Raw genomic sequence first — 25,102 nt, 5'->3', positions numbered from 1 at the left:
CATTGATTGCTTTCTCATATGTGCCTTGACTGCAGGCCTTCAGCAGACTGAGTAACCCCTTGCTCGAATCAGCGACCTTGGGTCCAAGCTGGTGAGCTTTTGCTCAAACCAGATGAGCCTGCACTCAAGCTGGTGACCACAGGGTCTCGAACGTGGGTCGTCCACATGGCTGCACCCAGTTTTTAGACCCCAAATTCTTGGGGGGGGGTGTGCGCGTCTTATACATGAGGAAATATGGTAGTTTTAGTTCTTGGGCAGCAGACAACTTTAGGATTCACTTGGGACTAGCTTGTTTCTGTGTGCAGTTTTGCTCTGTGCTCAGCATGTGGTAAACAGACTTCATTCAAGATGAGTGGGGTAGTCCTTGATATTATACACTGGAAACTGAGGCTTGAGAAAAGGAGTGGCTGACTTGCAGAAGGGAGGGAACATATAGCTCTTTATTCCTTCCTGGAGCTACCCTGGTCTGATTGCCATCATCTTTATTTCTTCATGGCTTTGTTTTGTTTTTAGGTTCTTCCTTACATAGGTCGATTGGCAGGTGTTCTTTTTGAGCCGATGGAGATCATCATCGTGTGAGGATGGGTCAGGACACGGGAAGAACTCAGGGCTGCTTTTGGAATCTCAGGGCTGCCTTAAAAAAAAAAAAAGATGTAGCTGTGTTCCCTGTTCTGGAATTGAGTGGGTGATGGCTTTCAATTTTAAGAGCACAAACCTACTTTTCCTGTCTACTAAAAAAAAAACACACAACACTTACTAGGGTAGACATCCTTCAGGTGACATGCTGGTGACCATTTCAAAATCTTTAAAAGCAACCTATGGAAATAAAGTGGAACTGGCTTAATGTCAGGTCCTAGACCAGGTTCCAGTGGTAAGATGTACTAGTCTGTGGCAACAGAGAGGGGCTTTGACACTCTTCAAAGGACTCTGGGTGATTCTAGAACAGTACGACCCAGGCTGCTAAAAAGCATTAGAATGGTTCTTTACTGTGTATCCTTTACATCTGGGGGTGTCTTTCTGGCTGCTGGAGTGGTCTTTATTTTTTTATTTTTTTTACAGAGACGGAGAGAGAGTCAGAGAGAGGGATAGATAGGGACAGACAGACAGACAGGAACAGAGAGATGAGAAGCATCAATCATCAGTTTTTTGTTGTGACACCTTAGTTGTTCATTGATTGCTTTCTCATATGTGCCTTGACCATGGGCCTTCAGCAGACCAAGTAACCCCTTGCTTGAGCCAATGACCTTGGGTCCAAGCTGGTGAGCTTTGCTCAGACCAGATGAGCCCACGCTCAAACTGGAAACCTCGGGGTCTTGAACCTGGGTCCTCAGCATCCCAGTCTGACACTCTATCCACTGCGCCACTGCCTGGTCAGGCTGGAGTGGTCTTTAAACTAGTGGTTTTCAGCTGCTGGTCTGCCAGAAATTTTATGCTGGTGCATGAGTTAACCACCCTGATACTGTATGAAGATTATAGACCCAGTGACTAGACTATAACCCTTATACAACATCAGGGTGGTTAAAGCTTTTGCAGACCGGCAGTTGAAAAACACTGCATTAAACCATGTCACAGAACTGGTTAGAGAGGTTGAACATATTTTGTTTGTAGGAGAGAAGATTGGGGGTGGGAGGTGGCAAGGGTTTCTAGGAGACCCTTGGGTGAGTCAGGATCCAGCTCAAGATAGAACAAAGACCTTTCCTGTTGCTGGAGCCATCAGGTACATACCTGCTCACCCCTTGGGGAGTATGGAAGGAGTTCCTCTCACTTTCCAGAGATAGTATCAGGTGACCCTGCCATAAAAAGTAACAGAAGTGGTCATGTCATCATCTGGGGTGAGCATTGGGTAAAGCAGCTCAGAGACTTGCTATCACCTATGAAGTTTGAGATGGTAGGAGCTTATTGCCTTGGTTTATTGCAGAAGGGAAAAGGAAACAAAGTGCTTTAAAAAAGTAGGGTAACTTTAATTTAACCAGCCTTGTGAGTCTGTGAAGCACTGTTGGGTTCTTTTTTGTTTTTCTGAAGTTAACCCATTGACATTTAAGAGCATAAACAACTCTGATCAGGACCCCATGGAGTGAAATGCAGTGTGGGCTTATAATCACTACATGATGAAATGACCAGAGCAGGAGATGGGTTGCTGGCTGTGGGATTCTCTAAGCAGATCTTAGCCAGTGGGCTATAGATTTGTTCTTGGAGCCAGGTGGCCCCAGCTCCTAGGCATCAGTTGAGGCTGTGTACCTTGTCTTACTCTGGTGTTTGTGCAAATATCATTTTTGTTACAACCATGCTGTGAGAAAGATGGCATCTGATCTGTGTCTTGTCTCCTGTCCCATCCATCATCTCCCTCCACCCCTACTCTTCTGAGAAGAGGTCTGGTTTTCTTGGTCTAAGAGGGTTTACAGCTCTTGAGGAGAAAGTGACACTGGGCTAGACTGTTCACAAGGAATGTCCCCTGCACTGGAGCATCAGGGAGGGGTTAAGTTGGCAAATCACCCTCCCAGACATCAGGGTTTATGGAAAGTTGTGGTGGGAAAGTAAGATGAAAAATACAGATTCTGATTATTGTTGACGACCTTAAATAGAAGACTGTTTATACTTCATCCTAAAAGCATGAAGAACCTCAGAGGTTTCTGGGGAGAAGAATGTTAACTTGAATTGATCAGGGAAGCCAGTCAGGAAAAAAGGCCTTCAGTAAAAGGCAGGCTTCTAGAGTCCATTGATGAATGAGATGACCCGTTCCTGTTCTCAGGGATCTATGGCCACATGGAGAGACAGGATAGGGTGCCCTGAGAGTAAAGGTGGGCAGGGACAAATCTGGGTGCTGGCAGCTGAGTAAGGATTGGTAGGTGACACAGGCCCCCCAGACTGTGGGTCTTTGATTTTAGGGGTGCTGAGTTTGAGCAAAGGTGAGGTGAGCTGGGTTCCGGAGAGGGTAGTGCTAGGTTATGTCTACTGCGTGGTAGAAGGTGGGTATTGGTGAGACAGCCCTGTGGCCTTGCATGGCTACATTGCTTCTTTGCTGGAAGGACACTGGTTTGAGGCATGGAGGCACTGTCAGGACCCTCAGGACATGCCTGAGGGGCATGCATGTGATCCTTCAGGATAGCTGTTGGCTCTGGGGTCAGCTGCAGAACTTGATCTGTCCTAGCATCTCCTCCTCTCCAAAGTAATAGTGCTTTGTGTTAGGTGAGAGTTATAAATGATAGGCGAGAGAATGAAATATCTGAGGGGACTATCTCTTATATGTAGGAAAAGTTTGTTCTGCTCTGCTCCCAGGAATGAAGTAGTGTTAGACACAGCCTTTAATGTAGTCTTAAGAAAGAGCTTTGTAGCAATTAGAGGGACCTGGAGGAGGCTTGATATGATTCCAGTGCTCTGGGAGCTAGTTGGTAACCCACATTTTCTAGGTCCTGAGAATTTTTCAGGTTGAGATTTTGGCCACTTTTCCAGAAAGACCCAGAGTGATTAAGATGTTTCTCTGGAATATCCTATTATTCCAACAGCTGCTGCTTCCTGGTTTGAGATATTTTCCTTGTTTCATGTATTACTCAAATGTTTTCAAATCTTGGCTCTTTTGGTAGAGGCCAAGAAGAGGGTAGGTGGGTGTCCTGCCAAGTGATGACACTGGTTTTGAGAATGGGGAGGGGTTGTGGTTTCAGGAAGGAAAGGGGCCTTGGGGATTTGACACTTGGAAGAAACTACGTGGGGTCAGAGAGCGGCACATGGCTGGTAGTGACACATGACATTGTCAGGGTCCTGATTTTGGGATTGAGGGTGGCAGTAAGGAATTAGGTGAGTTAGGTGAGGGCAACAGTCTTGTGCCTCATAAACAGAGCTGGGAAAGTTGGCATATGCCCTGGCTACTGCCCACGTGGGAAGCCCTCCCTGCAGGGGTTGGGCTGTCCCCTGGGTCCTGTGTCTCTGCCATCCTTGAACTCTGCTTGTTTTATTAGTAGCCAGGGAAGCCAGTCTCCTCACTGGTCTATGCCTTCTCTGTTCACTGCCTTAAATGGTTGAGGGCTGTGCTATCTGAACAGAAGGAAGTCCACTGGATGCTGACTCGGCCTCTAGGGAGGTTTCTCAGCAATTCAGTAAAGGGTTAAGTTAGTATGCTCTCAGAAGAGGAATTGTGTGTGTACTGATCTTTGCTTTAGGAACTTTTCCCAGAACCCTGGGAAGGATCCAACCCAAGGATAGTCTAGGAGTCAGACTTCTGGATTTGCAGTAGTTCACATTTGAATGTGGGTCTGGGAGATGGCAGACTTGGGTCTAAATCCCCATTTGACTTTTTAACCTTGTGACTCTGTCCAATCACTTTGACCTTTCAGCCCCAGCTTTCTTACCTGTCAAGTGTAGGCATCAATGGCGGTCCCCGCGTGAAGTGTGGTTAACATCGGTAGTTCCCGTGTGAAGTGTGGGTGACATTGGCAGTCCTTCGTGTGAAGTGTAGATGACAAAAGCAGTTTATTATCTGAAGTGTGAGTGACAAAGGCAGTATCTTGTTTGAAATATGGGTGACCTTGGCAGTACCCATGTCAAGTATGGGTTAAAATGGCAGTCCCCTGTGTGAAGTGTGGGTTGCAATGTAGATCCTTGTGTGAAGTGTGGGTAACAGTGGCAGTCCCTTGTGTAAAGTGTAACATGGCAGTCCCTGTGTGAAGTGTGGGTAACATTAGCAGTACCTTGTTCTGTGGTTATGGGGATTAAATGAAATCAGGCATGTAAAGTGCTGACATGGTGCCTGGTACCAAGTAAAGTATTTAATAATTGCTAGCCACTGTTAATGCTTTTTTTTTTCCCCTTTAGTAGCCAATTCTCTTTTCAATGTGTTAAGTAAAGATGATTCTTTCGATGTCCTCAAAGTTGTGCTCAGTGTGTATTTTCTGTAGCACTTTTAATTTGTCCCATGGTAGCTTTCTCGATGAAGAGTTAGGTAGTCCCCTTCTTGCCCCACTGAAACCTGATGAACACTCAGGAGGAGGCCTGGACCATGGAGAGAACAGAGACCCCACCCTGGCAGTAGTGCCACAGCGGTCTTGGAGACAGTTCTGCAGGGCCTGGGCCTCAGGCTGGATCTTGGTTCTGGTTGGTTAAGTAGGACGTGAGTCTGTATGAGGCTTCTAAAGGCATAGCAGAGCAGTGGGGTGGGCCTTGGAGGATGCGTGAGGGTCACCAGCAAGCCTTAGGTAAAGGCTTAGGATGGTAATGAACACCTCCGCCTTTTCTCTCCTTATGCCCTCGCCCTGCCTGTCTTGCAGCCTCCTTGCAGGGAGAGCTTGTGGCCTGGGACCTTGGGTGACTTCCCAGGGATTATTTCGCTTGAGATGGGGTTTTCTTGGTAGGATTATGCTCCAGAGACACTGGAATGAGGTAAACTCTGTGGATTGCTTGGAAACTTGACCCCACCTAGAACAGTGTTTCTCTGGGATGTGCAGTTTATATTCTCAACAATGATAGCTTAGAAATGCACCTTTGCCTGGAAGACAAAGTATGTGCTGGCCCTCTGTATATATATGTACACGTGTATTTGTGTGTGTGTGTGTGTGTGTGTGTGTGTGTGTGTTCTGGCCCTTCCTGCTGGAGAGGAACCTGACTTCTGGTGTGTGCAAGTGGAAGAAAGACATTCCAGTTCGTGTTAGATATGAACTTTGTGTGGCAGAGTCCTGCTTTTTGTGCAGCCCCCTGGTTTGGGGTTAATTTCATTTTTTTTTTTTTTTTTTTTAATATTTTTTTTTATTTTTATTGATTTTTTAGAGAGAAATGAGTGAGAGAGAGAGAGACAGAGAGAGAGAGAAGGGGGAGGAGCAGGAAGCATCAACTCCAATATGTGCCTTGACCAGGCAAGCCCAAGGTTTCGAACCGGCGACCTCAGTGTTCCAGGTCGACGCTTTATCCCACTGCGCCACCACAGGTCAGGCAGGGGTTAATTTCAAATGTAAGTGAAGTCCCACTGAGGGCATATCCTGAGCCTGCATGGCCTTTGCAGATTTCTTCAGGTTGTCTTTTTTTTATATAAACTTTTTTTTTTACATTTTACTTACTGATTTTAGAAAGAGGAGAGAGAGAGAAAGAAGGGTGGTGGGGGAGGTGCGGGAAGCATCACCTTGTAGTTGTTGCTTCTCGTATGTGCCTTGACCTGGCAAGTGTGGGGTTTAGAACCAGTGACTTCAGAATTCCAGATCAACACTTATCCACTGTGCCACCATGGGTCGGGCTATATAAACTTTATTTAATTGATTGATTTTAGAAAGAGAGAGGAAAAGAAAGAGCAAGAGAGAGGAAGCATTTATTTTGTTTTTCCACTTGGTTGCTTCCTGTATGTACCCTGACTGCGATCAAACCCGCACCTTGGCATTTCAGGACGATGCTATAACAGCTAACTGGCCAAGGCCTAGGTCTTTTTATTTTAAGGCAGAGATTCAAATGACCTTTGCATTGCACCTTATAAACACATCAGTTTTAGTGCTAAACATCTTATCGGCAAGGAAAACTCTGACTTGAGGGAGAAGTAGCAAGCAAGTTTCAGGATTCCCGTCTCCTTGTCATCACATCCTGAGAGTCAGGCACTTCACTTTTCCTACGCTTCTGTGGGGCAGTTAGGCCTTTGCAGCCTTGCTCCTTTTAGAGTGGGGTTCTCCAGGTGTCTGACCCCCAGCACAGTTTACTGTGTGCTCCTTAGATTCTGGCTCTTTGGAAACGATAAACAAGACTCCTCCTAGAGGCGAAGCCCTGAGTTTGTCTAGCACCTCCTCTCTCTGGCCTTTCTGTGAGGATTACATAATGGGAAGGGTCCATGGAGGGTGCTGGGGAGCTGTGACAGCCGAGAGAAGCCAGGTATAGCCCACCTTCACCTCCATTTGGGCTTCTTATTACCTTCTAGGGTTGAGGGTGGTGAGAACAGTTGGTGGTTCTCTGAACACACTTTCTGAGGGACACCTTCCTGGCATCCTTCTGTTGTCAGAAAGGTATGGCATCTTTTTATTGTTTCTCAGTTTGTTCTTAATTGGTTTGTGTAATGTAAGCCACAGTTTACTAATAGATGTTGCCATTTGTTAAGAGTTTCTTCCTTCACACTTTGAAGCATTCTTGTCAGTCATGAGATTTTTGCCTTTGCTGAGTTGCTTTATCAGAGTTTGCAGAAGGATGAAGCATCTGGGGCTGGGAACCAGCTTGTTAGCCTGGACCTTCTTGTGAGGTCTTGGGACCTCTTGGGCCAATGATGTGGCCTCAGTCAAGGCCATCAGTGCTGTGGTGTGTTTGGTGGACAGCTCCTGCCATAATTAAGAAGTTACCAGATGGTATTCACTATTTGACCTGTCCCCTAATTGGTAAAGAAACTGAATTCTATCTCTCTTAGGGAAACTTGTTGGGTTAGATGGTTACAGGTTCTTATTTGAAGGCTGTCAGACTGGATTTCTAGATTTCTTTTATTTTTTTTATTTTACTCATTTTTAGAGAGGAGAGAGAGAGACAGAGAGGGAGAGAGAGGAGAGAGAGACAGAGAGAAGGAGGGAGGAGCTGGAAGCATCAACTCCCATATGTGCCTTGACCAGGCAAGCCCAGGGTTTCGAACCGGTGACCTCAGCATTTCCAGGTCGACACTTTATCCACTGCGCCACCACAGGTCAGGCTCTAGATTTCTTTTAAGTTCACCCTCCTGTTTAAAACTTGGCTCAAGAGCATCTGAAAGGTTTGTGAGTAGTTGATACTGATCCTGCTCTCTCCCTGGGTGCTCACTAACCACTCCAGGTTTGGATATAAGCAAGTCCTGTAGTATTCTTGAAACCACCAGCTTCAGTAGACCTCAGTCTCTCATTCCTGGTTTCCTGTTGCCAACCTAGAGGATAGAACCCTTCTTTGAGATCAAGGCAGCGTTCCCCTGAGGCTCCAGATCTTTCCAGATAGTGTGGTGCAGCTGTGGGGTGGTGGTGGTGGCTGGGGGTTAGAGGTAAGAACTGGAGGTACTCCCTGTTTACCTTTCATCAGAGGGATTTTTTGCCATTCTGTCTGCTGTTGCTAACTGATCACAGTCGTTAGTCTTGTCTGGATGTTGCAGGGATAAGTTCTGTGAACTACTATTGATAGATATATATGTTTTTTATAAAGTGAGAGGAGGGAATGTAGACAGACTTTTGTATATGTCCTGACCGGGATCCACCCATCAACCCTGTCTGGGGCCAATGTTCAAATCATCCGAGCCATCCTCAGTGCCCAGGGCTGACACTTGAACCAGTCGAACCACTGGCTGCAAGAGGGGAAGAGAGAGAGAAGGGGGAGAGGGAGGAGAAGTAGATGGTTGCTTTTCATGTGTGCCCTGACCGGGGATCGAACCTGGGACATCTGCACTCTGGGTTGATGCTCTATCCACTGAGCCAGGGCACTGTGGGTAGATTTTGTTTGGAGTCTAGGACCGTGAAGTTCTTTTCTTTTAGCCTAGGCTCAGGTCTTCATTTGTGTACAGTGGGGCTGCCCAGAATGCTGCTCTCTCTGGGTGCTCTTGAACAAAAATTTTCCCTTTTCCCTTCCAAAGAAAAATATTCTGGAAAGTATGTGGGGAACATCTGCCAGAGGTATGAGATTGTGTGCTGGAACTAGCTCTTTAGTACCAGGAACACCTGTTGAATGAGTATTGCTCAGTGATGGCCTCCATGCTGTTCCTCAGAAGGGGATTTCCTTGGTCTTTGCCTGCTCATGAATGTGCAGATCAGGGTTGGTACCTTGTTGTCAACAGTGAGGAAATGACCTTCCAAATGGAGGCTGTTTTTACTGCATGGAGATGTTTTCTCTTTTTTTTTTTCCTTTAAGTGAGAAGCAGGAGGCAGAGAGACAGATTCCCACATGTGCCTGACAGGGATCCACTCGGCAAGCCCAGTAGGGGGCAATGCTTTGCTCATCTGGAGCTGCTGTTGCTCCATTGCAACCAGAGCCATTTTAACCCCTGAGGCGGAGGCCATGGTACTATCCTCAGCACAGGGGCCACCTTGCTCCAGTGGAGCCTTAGCTGCAGGAGGGGAAGAGAGAGAAAGAAGAGAGGGAGGGAGGTGTGGAGAAGCAGATGGTGCTTCTTCTGTGTGTCCTGACTGGGAATTGAACCTGGGACATTCACATGCTAGGCCGACACTCTACCACTGAGCAAACTTGCCAGATCCCTGCATGGAGATGTTTATTTTTTTTTAATTTATTTATTTATTTATTCATTTTTTAGAGAGGAGAGGGAGAGAAAGAGAGAGAGAGAGAGGAGAGGGGGAGGAGCTGGAAGCATCAACTCCCATATGTGCCTTGACCAGGCAAGCCCAGGGTTTCGAACCGGCAATCTCAGCATTTCCAGGACGACGCTTTATCCACTGCGCCACCACAGGCTCAAGGTTGCATGGAGATGTTTAGAGTAGCTTTGCTCCCACTCTTTATTTTTTTCCCCCGAAGTTAGAAGCAGGGAGGCAGGCAGACTGGCTCCCGCATGTGCCCAACTGGGATCCACCTGGCATGCTCACTGGGGGGCATTGCTCTGTTGTGGCCGGAGCCATTCTAGCGCCTGAGGTGGAGGCCATGGAGCCGTCCTCAGTGCCCGGGCCAACTTTGCTTTAATGTATCCTTGGCTGCAGGAGGGGAAGAGAGAGATAGTGAGGAAGGAGAGGAGGAAGGGTGGAGAAGAAGATGGGCGCTTCTCCCGTGTGCCCTGTCCAGGAATCGAACCCAGACTTCCACAGGCCGGGCTGACGCTCTACCGCTGAGCCAACCGGCCAGGGCGCTCCCACTTTTTTTTTTTCTTTTTTACAGAGACAGAGAGAGAGAGTCAGAGAGAGGGATAGACAGGGACAGACAGACAGGAACGGAGAGATGAGAAGCATCAATCATTAGTTTTTCGTTGTGCATTGTGACACTTTAGTTGTTCATTGATTGCTTTCTCATATGTGCCTTGACCGCAGGCCTTCAGCAGACCGAGTAACCCCTTGCTCGAGCCAGTGACCTTGGGTCCAAGATGGTGAGCCTTCTGCTCAAACCAGATGAGCCCGCGCTCAAGCTGGCGACCTTGGGATCTCGAACCTGGGTCCTCGGCATCCCAGTCCCACGCTCTATCCATTGTGCCACTGCCTGGTCAGGCCCCACTCTTTTTTTTTTTTTTTTTGTATTTTTCTGAAGCTGGAAACGGGGAGAGACAGACAGACAGACTCCCGCATGCGCCCGACTGGGATCCACCTGGCACGCCCACCAGGGGCGACGCTCTGCCCCTCCGGGGTGTCACTCTGCCGAGACCAGAGCCACTCCAGCGCCTGGGGCAGAGGCCAAGGAGCCATCCCCAGCGCCCTGGCCATCTTTGCTCCAATGGAGCCTTGGCTGCGGGAGGGGAAGAGAGAGACAGAGAGGAAGGAGGGGGTGGGGGGTGGAGAAGCAAATGGGCTCTTCTCCTATGTGCCCTGGCCGGGAATCGAACCTGGGTCCCCCGCACGCCAGGCCGACGCTCTACCGCTGAGCCAACCGGCCAGGGCCAGGCCCCACTCTTTTGACTCATACAGTCCCCTGGCTGTGTGTACCTGGGTTGGGATAGCATATGACACTTGTGGCCAGGGTCCAGTAACCCTCAGAGACAGTGGAGGATACCCTATCTATTGGTGAAAGAAGGATTCTTGCCTTTCCAGAAGGTTATCTGTGTGAAAAGGTGTTGTTTCTTTTAAAACAAACTCCAGGGCCTGACCAGGCGGCACAGTGAATAGAGCATCAGCTTGGGATGCCGAGGACCCAGGTTCAAAACCCTGAGGTTGCTAGCTTGAGCACAGGATTGCTGGCTTGAGTGTGGGATCATTGATGTGACCCCAAGGTCTCTGGCTTGAGTCCAAAGGTTGCTGGCTTGACGTCCAAGGCCTCTCGCTTGAGCAAGGGGTCACTGGTTTGGCTGCCCCCCCCATGATCAATGAATGTATGAGAAGGCAATCGGTGAACAACTGAGGTACCACAATTGTGAGTTGATGCTTCTCATCTCTCCCTGTCCTTGTCTCTGTCTCTTTTGCTTGCAAAATAAATAAATAAATAAATAAATAAATAAATAAATAGAATTTAAAAAACCCTCCAGAAAACTTGCTGCACGAATAGAATGGCTGGAGGATTTCTTTCTTTTCTTTTTCTTTTTATTTTTTTTAATTTTTAATTTTTTAATTTTTCTGAAGCTGGAAGCAGGGAGAGACAGTCAGACTCCCGCTTGCGCCCAACCGGGATCCACCCAGCACACCCACCAGGGGCAACGCTCTGCCCCTCCGGGGCGTCGCTCTGCCTTGACCAGAGCCACTCTAGCGCCTGGGGCAGAGGCCAAGGAGCCATCCCCAGCGCCCGGGCCATCTTTGCTCCAATGGAGCCTTGGCTGCGGGAGGGGAAGAGAGAGACAGAGAGGAAGGAGGGGGGGTGGAGAAGCAAATGGGCGCTTCTCCTATGTACCCTGGCCGGGAATCGAACCCGGGTTCCCCGCAAGCCAGGCTGACGCTCCACCGCTGAGCCAACTGGCCAGGGCCCTTTCTTTTTTTTTTCTTTTCTTTTTTTTTTTTTTAAGATTGATTTGATTTCTTGTGACAGAGAGAGAGAAAGAGACAGATAGGGACAGACAGGGAGGGCAAGAGATGAGAAGCATCAATTCTTTGTTGTGACACCTTAGTTGTTCATTGATTGCTATCTCATATGTGCCTTGACCGGTTCTACAGCAGAGCAAGTGCCCCCTTGCTCAAGCCAGCAACCTTTGAGCTGAAGCCAGCGACCATGGGGGGCGGGGTTCTATGATCCTATGCTCAAGCCAGTGACACCATGTTCAAGCTGGTGAGCCCATGCTCAAAATAGTGACATCGGGGTTTCGAACCTGGGTCCTCTGTGTCCTAGTTCGATGCTCTATCCACTGTGCCACTGCCTGGTCAGGCTATTTATTCATTTTAGAAAGAAGAGAGAGAGAGAGAGAGAGGAGGGAAAGAGCAGGAAGCATCAACTCCCATATGTGCCCTTTGCCAAGCAAGCACAGGGTTTCGAACCAGCTACCTCAGCGTTCCAGGTTAACGCTCTAGAGCAGTGGTAGTCAACCTGGTTCCTACCGCCCACTAGTGGGTGTTCCAGCTTTCATGGTGGGCGGTAGTGCAGTAACCAAAGTATAAATAAAAAGATTGATTTAACTATAGTAAGTTGTTTCATAAAGATTTATTCTGCCAAACTTAGCGAAAATCTGACATAAAGTACTTGGTAAGTAATTATTATTATATGCTTTAACTTGCTGTAACTGCTTTATAAATTTTATAAAGTAAAGTTACTTCCCTACTTTATATCAATAAATCACTATTACTGTGGAACTGGTGGGCGGTTAGAAAATTTTACTACTAACAGAGATACAAAAGTGGGCAGTAGGTATAAAATGGTTGACTACCCCTGCTCTAGAGGATTTATTTCTTGACTGGAAAATAAACAGAATCCAGCAATGAAGCTAATACAGTTGGTTGGGATGCTGTGCAGCATGGAGGCCCTCACAATGGTGTCTTTTGGGTAGGAGGCTGGATGCCATTGGAACTTCTTGTTGGCCACCTGCTAGAGTGTAGGTGATGTCTACTTCATGTGGGGCTTTTTGTGATCATCACTCCCAAATTTCCCTGCTTTGACTGGTCTTGGAGACTCAGCTACTCCACAACCTCTGCCCTTGTTATTTGTCTCAGAAGGTTTCTTCGTATGTTTTGTAGTATGAGATCACTCAAGAACATGTATGTTTTCAAAGGATACTTGCTTGGTTGCCCAAGCCAAATTAGGGAACCAGAGATGGTCATTTGTTCTCCCTTATCTTATTCTCTTCAGGAGCAGTTGACCCAGAGGTAATTGGGATGCTCTGGGCTTTCCTGTTTGAAATGATGAGTAGTAATGAAATGGCTTCCCTCTGAGTAGATACCTTGTGTGGGGTCCCTTGGTGTTACTATTTTCTGTGCAGCATGCCTCACAAGATAGGTGGGCTTGATGCTCAGAACTCAAAGGGAACGCGGCATTTTCTTTTTTAGTGATGTGGATTGGTAGGTGGGCCATTTATATTGGTTGTCTAGGTCTCTCTAGAGTTGGACATGGTGGGAGCTCAGTTCCCAAGTGGGCCCACATCTAGCTCTAGGAAATAGGTTTTGGTTGAGCTGTGATGTCTCTAGCTTCCAGTTTTAGGAAAAGTTTGTGCAAAAGACAAGTTAGTCACCTTTACTATTCACCCTAGGGGCACTTTTTGACTCCCTGGTTTATGGCTGTGAGATGGGTCTGGAAGAGGTGTGTCTAGGGATACAGTGCTGTGGGAGGTAAGAGCTACGGTGAGACAGGTGTACTTGAAGTGCATCCAAGGCATAACATTTGATGCTCTTCCAGCTCACTGTTCTGAGTCTTTCCAGTACCACTGTCCTTTTGTGCAATTTATTTGGGGAGTGGAAAAGCACTGCTTGATAGTAGAGGTTGGTAGGGACTTGGCTGGTCTGGAAAACAGGGTTCTAGAGCCATTTTGCCTGTTGGTATACTAGGGCTTTGTCCATGGGCCTTGGCCCCAGAGGTTTAAAACGTGTATGGTCTACTTTAAAGAGACATTGTGACAAATGAAATAAACTAGACACAAAGGACAAATACTGTGTGATCCCACTTATATGAGGTCTCTAGAGTAGTCAGATTCATAAAGGCAGAAAGTATAATCGTGGGTGCTAGGGGCTGGGGGTGCTGAATAGGGAGGTTGTGTTTAACCCTTTGGGTAGTATGAACGTTCATGTACATCCTCATGCTTCCTGACCATCCAGAGTATGATCGATTTATTTTAAAAATGTGTAAGGTAAATGTATGTTCTTCGTTTCCATAAAATGGTTATCAAACAAATATGATTTTAAGTTAATAGAACTGGAACTAATTTCATTTTTTGAAAAAAACTCACTCCCGGGGTCAGCGAGCATGAAAAAAAACTCACTACTCAAAGGGTTAATAGGGACAGAGTTTGTTTTGCAAGATGAAGAAGTTCTGGAGATGATGAATGTTGGAGACGGTTGTATAACATTGTGAATGAACTTAACACCACTGAAGTATAGTGATCCTTTGTCTATCCCGGGGGTTAGGTTCCAGAACCCCCCGCGATAGGCAAAAATCCACGAAGTAGCGACCTTATATTTACTTAATTATTTATATATAATATATTTAAGGCTTTATAAACCTCCCCCACACTCTTATAGACCTTTCACATACTTATTTTGCTGCAAAAATAATTAAATTAATAAATATATAAAAATACCTATATACTACAAAATCCCATAATATAGCGAAAAATCCGCGATACAAAATTATATATACAATATAAAAATCTGCAATACAGTGAGACCACGAAAAGTGGACCTCAATATGGCCAGGGAGGAATGTATACACTTAAAATGGCTAAGATGGTACATTTTACGTGTATTTTAAAATTTATTGGGGGGACGTTGTTCAACAAAAATGTATGGGTTTCAAGGGTAGATTCTTTGATATATGATCTGTATATTGCATTATGTTTTTACTACCCAAAGTCAAATCTCTTTCCATCACCATATATTTGACTCGCTTTAGCCCTTATTACTCCTCACACTCTCTTTTCCCGCTGGTACCCACTGTACTGTTGTCTGTATCTATGTGTATGTTATGAATATTTTAAACAATAAAAAAATGGAACCTTTTTGAATTCATAAATATCCTGCCTCCTCATGAGAGTGTCACTTTATCCTCTAAGAGTTAGGAGAAAAACAGAGGCAGACATGTTTTTATGGTCTACCTTGTGCCAGATACTGTGGACTTAATAAAAAAGGATATATGTGGTTCTAGAAGGTTCATTATAACATCATCTTGGGAGTGTTGGAGCACAGAGATTCCGTAAGTGTTTTTTGGTCCCTAGAGTGGTGAGGCCTGAATGTACTTCTTCCAGCTTGGTGGGGTGACACAGGATTCCTGGAGTTTTCAGAGGACTTTGGAGAGTAGAGTCCAGTCAGGAACATCTGAGGTCTCTGCTCTAGTGCTTGGCTCAGAGATCAGAGGTATTCCTTGTTTTCCTGTGGCTATTTGTCACAGAATTTCCTTAATATAGCATGTACACAAAGTGGGAGACACCAGTTCCTAGGACCTTGTTATTAATTGAGAAGTCATTTCCTCTTTTGTTCTTGTGGCATTTTCTTTGGGATGTCCTTTAATATTGTAATATGCCATATATCCTCAGTACTAAACACAGCACTTTCCAAACTCATACTAATTTAAATGTGGAAATTTGATTCCTGGACATTTTATTTTTTATTTCTTATTTTAAAAAGATTTTATTTATTGTTTAGAGGAGGGGTGAAAAGGAGGAGCATCAACTCATAGTAGTTGCTTTCCCTATGTGCCTTGACCAGGCAAGCTCAGGGTTTCAAACTACTGACCTCAGCACTCCAGGTCGATGCTTTATCCACTGTACCACCACAGGTCAGGCTTCTTGGATATTTTAAATATAGAGGTTTATCTGAAGTTTATTTTCTTTCAACTGCAGTTTGACATTCATATTATTTTGTATTAGCTTCAGATGTACAGTATAGTGGTTAGACATTTATATAATTTAAAAAGTGATTCCCCTGGCACCATATAGTAATTGCAGTGTTATTGATTATATTCCCTATGCTGTACTTTACATCCTGTGACTATTTTGTAACTACCAATTGTATTTATTTCCTTCACCTTTTTCACCCAGTCCCCCAACTTCCCTCCTGCCTGGTGACCATCAATTTGTTCACTGTATCTATGAGTTTGTTTCTGTTTTGTTAATATTGTTCTTTAGATCCCACTTATAATGGAAATCATATGGTATTTGTCTTCCTCTTTCTGAGTTATTTCACTTAGCATAATACTCTCCAGGTCCAAACATGTTGTTGCAAATGATAAGATTTCAGTCTTCTTTTTTTTAATGACTGCGTAATATTCCATTATATGTATGTACTGCATCCTTTATTCAGTCATCTATTAATGGGCATTTAGGCTGCTTCCATATCTTGGCTATTGTAAATAATGCTGCAGTGAACAGAGGATGCATGTATCTTTTCAAATTAGTGTTTTGTGTTCTTTCAGGTAAGTATCAAGAAGTGGGCCATATGATCTATTTTAGTTTTTTTAAGGAAACTCCATACTGTGTTTCATAATGGCTGCACCAATTTGGAATCCCTGCAACAATGCATGAGGGTTCTCTTTTTTCCAGCACTTGTTATTTGTTGATATATTGATGATAGGTGTAAGGTGATATCTCACTGTAGTTTCTTAATTTGTGTTTCTCTGATAATTGGTGACATTGAGCATTTTTTTCATGTGTCTGTTGGCCATCTATATGTTCTCTTTGGAGAAATGTCTTTTCAACTCTTCTGCCCTTTTTTTATTTTTGTTTTTTGTCTTTTGTTATTAAGTTATATGAGTTCTTTATACTTTTTTTTTTAAATCAAGTGAGAGGCAAGGAGGCAGAGAGACAGATTCCTGCATGCACCCAAACTGAGATCCACCAGGCAACCCTGTTTAGAGCTGATGTTCTGCCCATCTGGGACTGCTGCTCTGTTGCTTGGCAACCAAGCTATCTTTAGCACCTGAGCCAAGGCCATGGAACCATCCCCAGTGTCCAGGGCTAACTTGCTCATTTGTGTCATGACTAGGGGAGGAAATGAGAGGGAGGGGTGAAAAGCAGATGGTTGCTTCTTTTGTGTGCCCTGACTAGGAATCAAACCCAGGAATTCCACACTCTGGGCCAATGCTCTACTGCTGAGCCAATTGGCCAGGACCTTCATACATTTTTTAAAAAAGATTTTACTTATTGATTTTAGAGAGAGGTGAGAGAGAGAGGAAGGCAGGGAGAGAAGCATAAAACATCAGCTCATAGTTGCTTCTCACATGTGCTTTGAAGTAGGCAAGCCCAGAGCTTTGAACTGGTCACCTCAACATTCCAGGTTGAATGCTTTGTCCACTGTGCCACCACAGGTCAGGCATATTCTTTATAAATTTTGAGATGAACCCCTTATTGGATGTGTCATTGGTGAAGAATATCTTTCACAATTTGTAGGTTGTCTTTTTGTTTTGGTGGTGGTTTTCCTTGATGTGCAAAAACTTTTTAGTTTGATATAGTTCTATTTGTTTACTTTTCTTTTTTTGCTCAAAGAGATAGATCAACAGAAATATTACTGAGAACAATGTCAGAGTTTACTGCCTATGTTTTCTTCTAGGAGTTTTATGATTTCAGGTCTTATATTTGTCTTTAATTCATTTTGAATTGAGTTTATTTTTGTTTATGGTATAAGAAGGTGGTCTAGTTTTATTTTTTTGTATTTGTCCAGTTTTCCAACACCATTTATTGAATAGACTCTATTTACCTCATTGTATATTCTTGCCTCTGTTGTCCTAAATATCTGAAGTTTTGAACTGCTGTGTAGACTTCCCTGGGCAAGGGAAGCTGGGGAGCAAGGGTGGATGCACTGAAAGGAACCTGTAGAAAGGAGTCAAGATTTTCAGGAACAGCATCAATCACAGTAGTAAAAGTACGAGCTAACTTCTGTTTGAGAACCTGCCTGGTTCCAGAGCCTGTCACTTGGTCCTCAGGATTGTCCCAAGGCCCAAGGGGCCAGGTGGGCTCCTGCAGCTAGTGATTTCATCAGGAGTAAGCACTGAAACATAGGTGATGGTTTAGTGGTGTGAAAGGGAGGGACTACTGGAATGTTTAGGAGAAAAAGAGGGGTGTGGTGGAGTCAAGTGTTGGAGAGGACAGAGTGGGGAAGGACTATCGCTGGATATTTTAGGGTAGGATAAGAAAGGAGGAGGGAAGTGAAAGATGTAGGCCTATGGGTGGTGAGGTGTTTTTCACACATCTCAGTGATAATAGGGAGGCCCTTCAAGGTATGAGGTCATAGTGGCCTCTGGAACCTTCAAGTACGTTTCTCCAAACAGCATGTCCAAGAGACAGAGAGAACTTCCCCTTTGCCTATAGTGGGCTTTGTCTTTGCCTGTCTCCATGCTGCTTCGTTCTGGATAGAGTTTATATTTGTATTGTTATGTTTTCGACTCAAGTTTATGGTAGAAGCATAGTGGATGGGTATTTATAACTCAGGGAGGATTCCATTTCACCATTTCCTCTTGTGTGCTTTGTTGGACATTGGATAAGGAGATGAGCAAGAGCCTTTTCTCTTGTGGAACATTTGGGGAATAGAACCTAGTGGGATGCTTGATGACAGATGTCAAGTTTCAGCTGTGCCAAGTGAGGGGGCTTTAGTCCTCGGGGATGGAAGAGGGGATAGGTGAGAGCTATTCCAGTAGAATGAGTCTGAATAACAGATGTTTGTGTCTGAAAGATGAGCGAGAGGAAGAGCAGTCTCAGCGTTGGGAATAGCATGTGGAAAGGCCTGGCAGTAGAGGCCAGCAGGTGTGGAAGGTGTGAAGAATTGAGACAAAAGCCAGTGAAGTTGGAGCCAGTAGCATGGTGTGTGTGTGTGTGTGTGTGTGTGAGAGAGTGTGTATACACATGTACATGTATGCTAGATGACTTCTGTAATGTCACCTGGGCCTAAAGCAAGCATAGCCTTGAAGGCCATGGTGAGGTGTTGCTAGCTTTGGGGAGGGTATTTATTTATTTATTTATTTATTTTTCTGAAGTAAGAAGCAGGGGGCGGCAGGCAGACAGACTCCCACATGCGTCCGACTAGGATCTACCAGCATGCCCACCAGGGGGCGATGCTTGGTCCTTCTGGTGCGTTGCTCTGCTGCAACCGGAGCCATCCTCAGCGCCCCGGGCCACTTTACTTCCAGGGAGCCTTGGCTGGGAAAGGAGAAGAGAAAGAGAAAGGAGAAGGGGAAGGATGGAGAAGTAGATGGATGCTTCTCCTGTGTGCCCTGACCGGGAATCGATCCCAGGACTTCCACATGCCGGGCCGACGCTCTACCACTGAGCCAACTGGCCAGGGCCACTTTGGAGAATTTTTAAGGGGCTTTATGAATGGCCTTATTGACGCAGTACAAGGAGTGGTACATCTGTTCCTCAGTGAGGGTGTGGTTACTGTGGCTGAATTAAGACAGGTTGAGGCACACTACAGCCTTAGAGAGCGCATACTGACTGCTACCCCAGTGGATGCCTCAGCTTGACAATGAAGGCAGCCCAGCTCTGGTTGCCAAGGATAGGCTTGTGTGGCCTCACTGTCAGCTCAGCAGCCCTCATGGGCTGATTCTTTGCCTTTAGTCTGCCAAGTCATGCTCTCTCCTGCTCTGCAGGTTAATGAGGCTCCATGCCTTGGGGAGAGCAGGTACAGCTTTGTCCTCTGGGACTGACTTGGAGCAGAAGCACCTCCTTGGTGTGCTCCTGCCCTAACTTTTTGTCTCAGGCATGCCTTTGTGCTGAATTACCAGTGTCCTTGTAATACTCAGCACAGTCTATCAGGGCTACAGTTTCTTCCTGCTTTCAAGGATCCAGGTAGTCAATATTTTGGGCTTTTAGGGTGGTACTAATTCTGTCGCTACTCTACTTTGTGAGTGAAGCAGCTATAGACAGTGTGTACTTGGGTGGGCATGGCTGTGTCCCAGGAAAACCACTTACCACAACAGGCTCGAGTAGTAGTTTGCTGTCTCCATATTAGAAAACCCAATTGTCTGCTCAAGTGAATCCTTTCCCAACCAACCAGCACATGTTGGAGCAGTATGACCTGTGGGCTTCCTTGACATATTCCATAGTTGCCCTGCCTTAGTTTCTCCCATTCAGATAGGGCTGGCCAGGGAGTACTCTTATTGACAGTTTGGCAGTGAGGTTAAGACTGAGAGGGTCTAGGTCAGTGGTCGGCAAACTCATTAGTCAACAGAGCCAAATATCAGCAGTACAACGATTGAAATTTCTTTTGAGAGCCAAATTTTTTAAACTTAAACTATATAGGTAGGTACATTCCTTATTGAGGTAGCTCCCACACATGGTATTTTTTGGAAGAGCCACACTCAAGGGGCCAGAGCTGCATGTGGCTCGTGAGCTGCAGTTTGCCGACAACTGGTCTCGGTGACCCTTCTGGGGCACTTTGATTGCATAGGACAAGTGGACTTTGTGTGGACGTGGGGGTGGGAGAAGGTGCATGTGTCATTGGGTTTCACCTCGGAGTTTTTTGGCCTAATGTCATGTTCCCAGGAATGGATTTGAGCCAGAGTGGTAAATATTTGAGTGCAAACACAGTTAAAGAACTTTAGCAATAGCACAAGTGTTTGGTTATTGCAGAGGGTGCTATGAGGGGACCAGAAGTGTGCAGCTTTCATAATGGCTAGATCTCTGGCAGGGACAACAGGCAGTCTAGGGATGCCTTGGAGAGCCTAGGCTTCCCTGTGAGGTGCCCACAGCCCCAGAGACTTGTCTCTGCGCTGGCCACGGGTACCTGCAGCCCGACCATCTCCTCAGAACTGGAGCTTCCCATATTGCAGCCAAGTGTCTGGTTGGGGCACCTTCCCCCAAAGTTAAAAGGGAGCCAGTGTTACTTGCTTGAGCTGAGAGGATGAAATGGCAACAAAGGACTTCTGTTGCCCAAAGTGCAGTGACTTGATTTCGTGTTAATCACCATGGCTGCCCTCTCAGCAAGTGTGATCTCTTTAATCGTGTGGAGTGTGTCTCAGAGTTGGTGTGTGTGTGTGTGTGTGTGTGTGTGTGTGTAAGTGGAGTACCCAGATGCAGGGTCAAAGCCAAACCATAATGATTTTCAAGAGAGCAGAAGAGTCTCTTATGAGTTGGTAATTGTGTACTTAAGGGTTACTTGATACTGTTTTAAATGTATAGGTTGGAAATAAAAACAGTAAAAGCTCTCTAAACCCAGCTAGTGTCAATGGATGGCAAAACAGTCCAAGTAATATATCAGTGAAAAGCGATTATAGTTTATTTTAGAGAAATACTCCCAGTTCTCATGGTGCTGAGTGGTCTCTGCTTGATTTCAGCTCCTTTTTGAATTTCACACTAATTGTATTTGAGTGTCTGCTGCTCCTCAGATTGGTTCCTTCTTCAATGTTAAACTGTCCTGTTTCATTCATTCCATAAATATTTGTTAGGTACCTGGTACGTGTCTGACTGTTCTAGGTGCTTGGAATAAAACAGGCATCAGGCAGACAGACATCCCTTTTTTTTTGTGGCATTTATTAATATGTTTTTGTCAGGTGAGAAAGTCCATAAACACTGTAAGCTGCCTTGTGTGGAGCATGCAGTATGGCTAGGGCTGTGAGGAAAAGCAGAGGGTGGGCCTCTGTGAGGGAGACATTTGAGAAGCAACTTGGGGGGACATTGTGGGTGGGGGTCAGCCATCTGCAAGGATAGTGATGGAAACAGCAGGAGCAGCTAGCACAAATGCTTTGGCAACTATTGTTAGAACAAGCTGTAAACAGACATTTCTGAGAAATTGTGAACTGAATATGGACTGGGCATTTGTTGACATTTAGGGATTTTTGTATGGTAGTTATGTTTTCAAAAGTCTTTTTAAATTTTGAATGTAAATTGAAGAATTAATTGTCAAAATGATAAAGTATTTGGAGTTTTGTTTAAAATGTAAAAAGACCCCAAGGTGAGGAGGATGCCTGGTGTATTGGAATCATGGCCAGGAGGCTAGCATGGCTGGAGCAAGATAAGCAGGCAGTGGTAGTTGGGCCTCCCAAATTCAGGGGAGGCTTGAGCTTTATTCTAAATGAATGAAGGGCCTTTAGAGGGTTTCAAGCTGAGAAGTGAAAGCAGGGGATCTAGTTTGCTGGTCTCCATTATATCAGGGACGATAGTGTGGCCAGTGGAGGTGTGAGAAGCAGTTGGATCCCAGGTGTGTTTGATGGCAGAATCAATAGGATCCCTCCCTCCCTCCCTTCCTCCTTTCCTTCCCTCTTTTTCTTTTTCTTTTGACAGAGACAGAGAAAGTCAGAGAGAGGGACAGATAGGGACAGACAGGAAGGGAGAGAGATGAGAAACATCAATTCTTTGTTGCGGCTCCTTAGTTGTTCATTGATTGATTTCTCATATGTGCCTTGACCGGGGAGCTACAGCAGGCCGAGTGAGTGACCCCTTGCTCGAGCCAGTGACCTTGGACTCAAGCTGGTGAGCCTTGCTCAAAACAGATGAGCCCGCGCTCAAGCTGGCGACCTCAGGGTCTTCTAGAACCTGGGTCCTCCACATCCCAGTCTGACGCTCTATCTACTGCGCCACCGCCTGGTCAGGCTCAATAGGATTTCTTGATGGACTGGATAGTGCAGTAGTCTGATCAGAAGGTCAACTTCAATTTTAATCTGAGCAACTAGTAGACTGTGGATTTGCCATGAGCTAAGATAGGGAAAGCCATCTAAGATGGTGGAACGTGAAGGTCTGTGACCTTAAAATTTGCATATTGCACTCTATTCATGATGCACTGCGTGTTGTGATAACAGATTAAGATGACCTTCCTCCTTGCCAGTTAATCCTCCAGAAAATGTTAACTAGTGTCTTGTGCTCTCACGGAATAGGACACTTGAATCTTTGTCAAAAATCAGTTGTCTACCTGTTCATAGATGTATTCTGGTCATCCATGTATATGTCTGTCTATATGTCCATTTCACAGACTTGGTTTTTGTAGCCTGTGGTAAGTCTTAAGCTCAGGTAGGGTAAGCTCTCCTAATTTCTCAATGTTGTTTTCACTACCAGGTACTTTGCATTTCCATATAAATTTTAGAATCAGCTTTTGTTTCTTTTCTACAGAAAAGCATGTTAGGAATTTTTGGTTGGGACAGCATTGAGTCTGCGGATCAATTTGAGGGAGAGACTTGATACCTCTGACCCATGTACAACACCTCTTTTTAAAAAAAATTTTTTTTTTTTTTTGTATTTTTCTGAAGCTAGAAACGGGGAGAGACAGTCAGACAGACTCCCGCATGTGCCTGACCGGATCCACCCTGCACGCCCACCAGGGGCGAAGCTCTGCCCCTCTGGGGCGTCTCTCTGCCGCAACCAGAGCCACTCTAGCGCCTGGGGCAGAGGCCAAGGAGCCATTCCCAGCGCCCGGGCCATCTTTGCTCCAATGGAGCCTTGGCTGCGGGAGGGGAAGAGAGAGACAGAGAGGAAGGAGGGGGGTGGAGAAGCAGATGGGCGCTTCTCCTATGTGCCCTGGCCAGGAATCGAACCTGGGTCCCCCGCACGCCAGGCCGACGCTCTACCGCTGAGCCAACCGGCCAGGGCCACAACATCTCTTTATTTAGTTTTTTTTTTCTTCCATTTCTCTCAAGGATATATTATAGTTTTCAATTTATAGGTTTTACACATCTTTTAAAAATTAAATTTATCCTTAAGTATTTCACACTTATGCTATTGTGAATGGATTTTTTTTTAAAGCTTTGAGTTCTTGTTTGTTGCCAGTGTGTATAAATACTGGCAATAGACTTTGTCTGTTAACCTTGATCCTGAAGAGAGCAGTTGCTTGGAAAGTTCAGGGTTCCTGTTTCTAGGGCTTCCCCCTTTATAACAGAGAGGGGCCTCTCCTTAGGAGGTATGGAAGAACTAGGATAAACTGTATCCACTGTGTTTTTTGCCCTGTACCTCACTAAGGAATACATTGTGTGCTCCTTGGTGCCCAAAGTTCTTTCAGTAGAGTTCACTGATACTTATTTTGCAAGTTTTCCTGTGGGAGTGTTTTTCACCATCTATGAGCTGTGAATCACTGTGAACACAGTTTAAAAATAAAGGTTTCATATTAGAGCAAGCTCTGGTAGTCATGTGGGAGCAAAGAATGACAGCAGGGGTAGTACTGACAATACTCACTACCTAGGAGTCCAGGATTTGGCTGGTTCACTGGGGTTAGCCTATGTACCTGTAGCCCTGGACATCTGATGTCACAAAGAAGGTGAAGTCCTGGAGCCAGCTGTCTCTGTGACTTTGGGACAGTTCCCGAATATTTTCGAGCCTTAGTTTTCCTGTCTGTAAGATGGGCAGCCCATTTCTTCCTGGGCATTGTTAGCTCTGTGGAGATGATCCTTGGGGTAAAACTGTGAGTTGCCCCATAATGGTGAAACCACCGCCATTAGGGAGGTAAAGTGTCCCTGTCCTCAGGTACATTGCACCCTCAACCTCTTGAGTGCAAACCCTGCACTGGAATGGTAGGTAGTTTCTCGGGGTCTGTGCCAGGGAACACACATTGGAGCAAAGAAGTCACATCTGGAGAGGTAGACCCTGGGTGAGTTCATGAGTATTAGACATATCAGATTCTTTATCTGTAAAATATGTATGATTCTGGAACCTGCCCCTAAAGGTTGTCCTGGGGATTCATAGAGATATACTAAGTTTTCTAGCACAGTACCTGGAACTAACTCTTAAGTACCTAGTAAATGCTGGGTATTACTGTTCCTGCTGTTAATGTCATTACTCTATCACAGTCAGACCTTGAACCATTTTCTGGGTCTTTGGCTACATAAAACTTTATGTGTCTATCATATTATTGATGACAGCATCTGCCATGTGTTTGTTGGTTAGCACCACATCTGGTCATAGGTCAGAGACTGATAGAAATTTATTTTCTTAGCTGCTGTGGAAGATAGCTGAGACAGAGTTCTGGTTGAAATCTAAAATTTCACTGTAATTCAGGGTTGGTGGCATTTAAAACTGCCAGAATATTCCAGAAAATTTCCTTGGAAACTCAGTGTTTCTCTGTTCTTCACTTTAGGTTGGTAAGCACATTGATGCGAGTTGCCTTTTAAATAGCTGCTGCCATGGCCAGCTGGTAGGACCAGAGTCCCATGCCCAGAAGCCAGGTGAGTGCTTATGTTCTGGTATTTGTGTAACGAAGGTTCTGACTTGCCCACTAGGCCTCATTCAGTTCTTTGGACATTTGAAACTGAGTGCCACTTCAGAAGCTGATGGCAGCCTCGTAGAGAAAATGGAGGGGGGCAAGTCCCTCCCAGATTTACACTAAGACTGTCTCCATGGGGCCACCAGGCCCTGCCTGCCTTCGTTTGTTCTTCCCCTGTGTCTCAGGGGTCACTCACTTAAAAAGCCCTGGCTTTAATAGGATGAGCCATCCTCTTGAGAATCAGGGGCAGAAAATAATCTTGGCCAGGTGGCCTTGGCCCTCTGGCCATTTCTGTGATTTCCTAGTGCTTACCAAAACAATTT

At 45.5% G+C, this 25,102-nt stretch overlaps 1 protein-coding gene across 9 annotated transcripts in view; it reads left to right on the top strand.

Moving 5' to 3' along the window:
* GATAD2A (GATA zinc finger domain containing 2A) overlaps positions 1-25,102 on the top strand; it is a 133,348-nt gene that overhangs the window by 31,916 nt on the left and 76,330 nt on the right. For 7 of the 9 annotated variants that reach the window (XM_066268317.1, XM_066268299.1, XM_066268308.1 and 4 more), the window contains one exon: positions 24,654-24,741. The exons of the other annotated variants lie outside the window; for them this stretch is intronic. Coding sequence is in view for 2 of the 7 variants with exons in the window: in XM_066268299.1 (XP_066124396.1) it covers positions 24,727-24,741 (15 nt within the window). In the remaining 5 variants the exon portion in view is untranslated. Of the gene's footprint in view, positions 1-24,653; positions 24,742-25,102 lie in introns of those variants that run through there. 9 annotated transcript variants of the gene reach the window in all.

Source organism: Saccopteryx bilineata, chromosome 1 (genome assembly GCF_036850765.1).
Source record: "Saccopteryx bilineata isolate mSacBil1 chromosome 1, mSacBil1_pri_phased_curated, whole genome shotgun sequence".
NCBI classification, from domain to species: domain Eukaryota; kingdom Metazoa; phylum Chordata; class Mammalia; order Chiroptera; family Emballonuridae; genus Saccopteryx; species Saccopteryx bilineata.
This window is presented reverse-complemented; position numbering and strand designations above follow the sequence as displayed.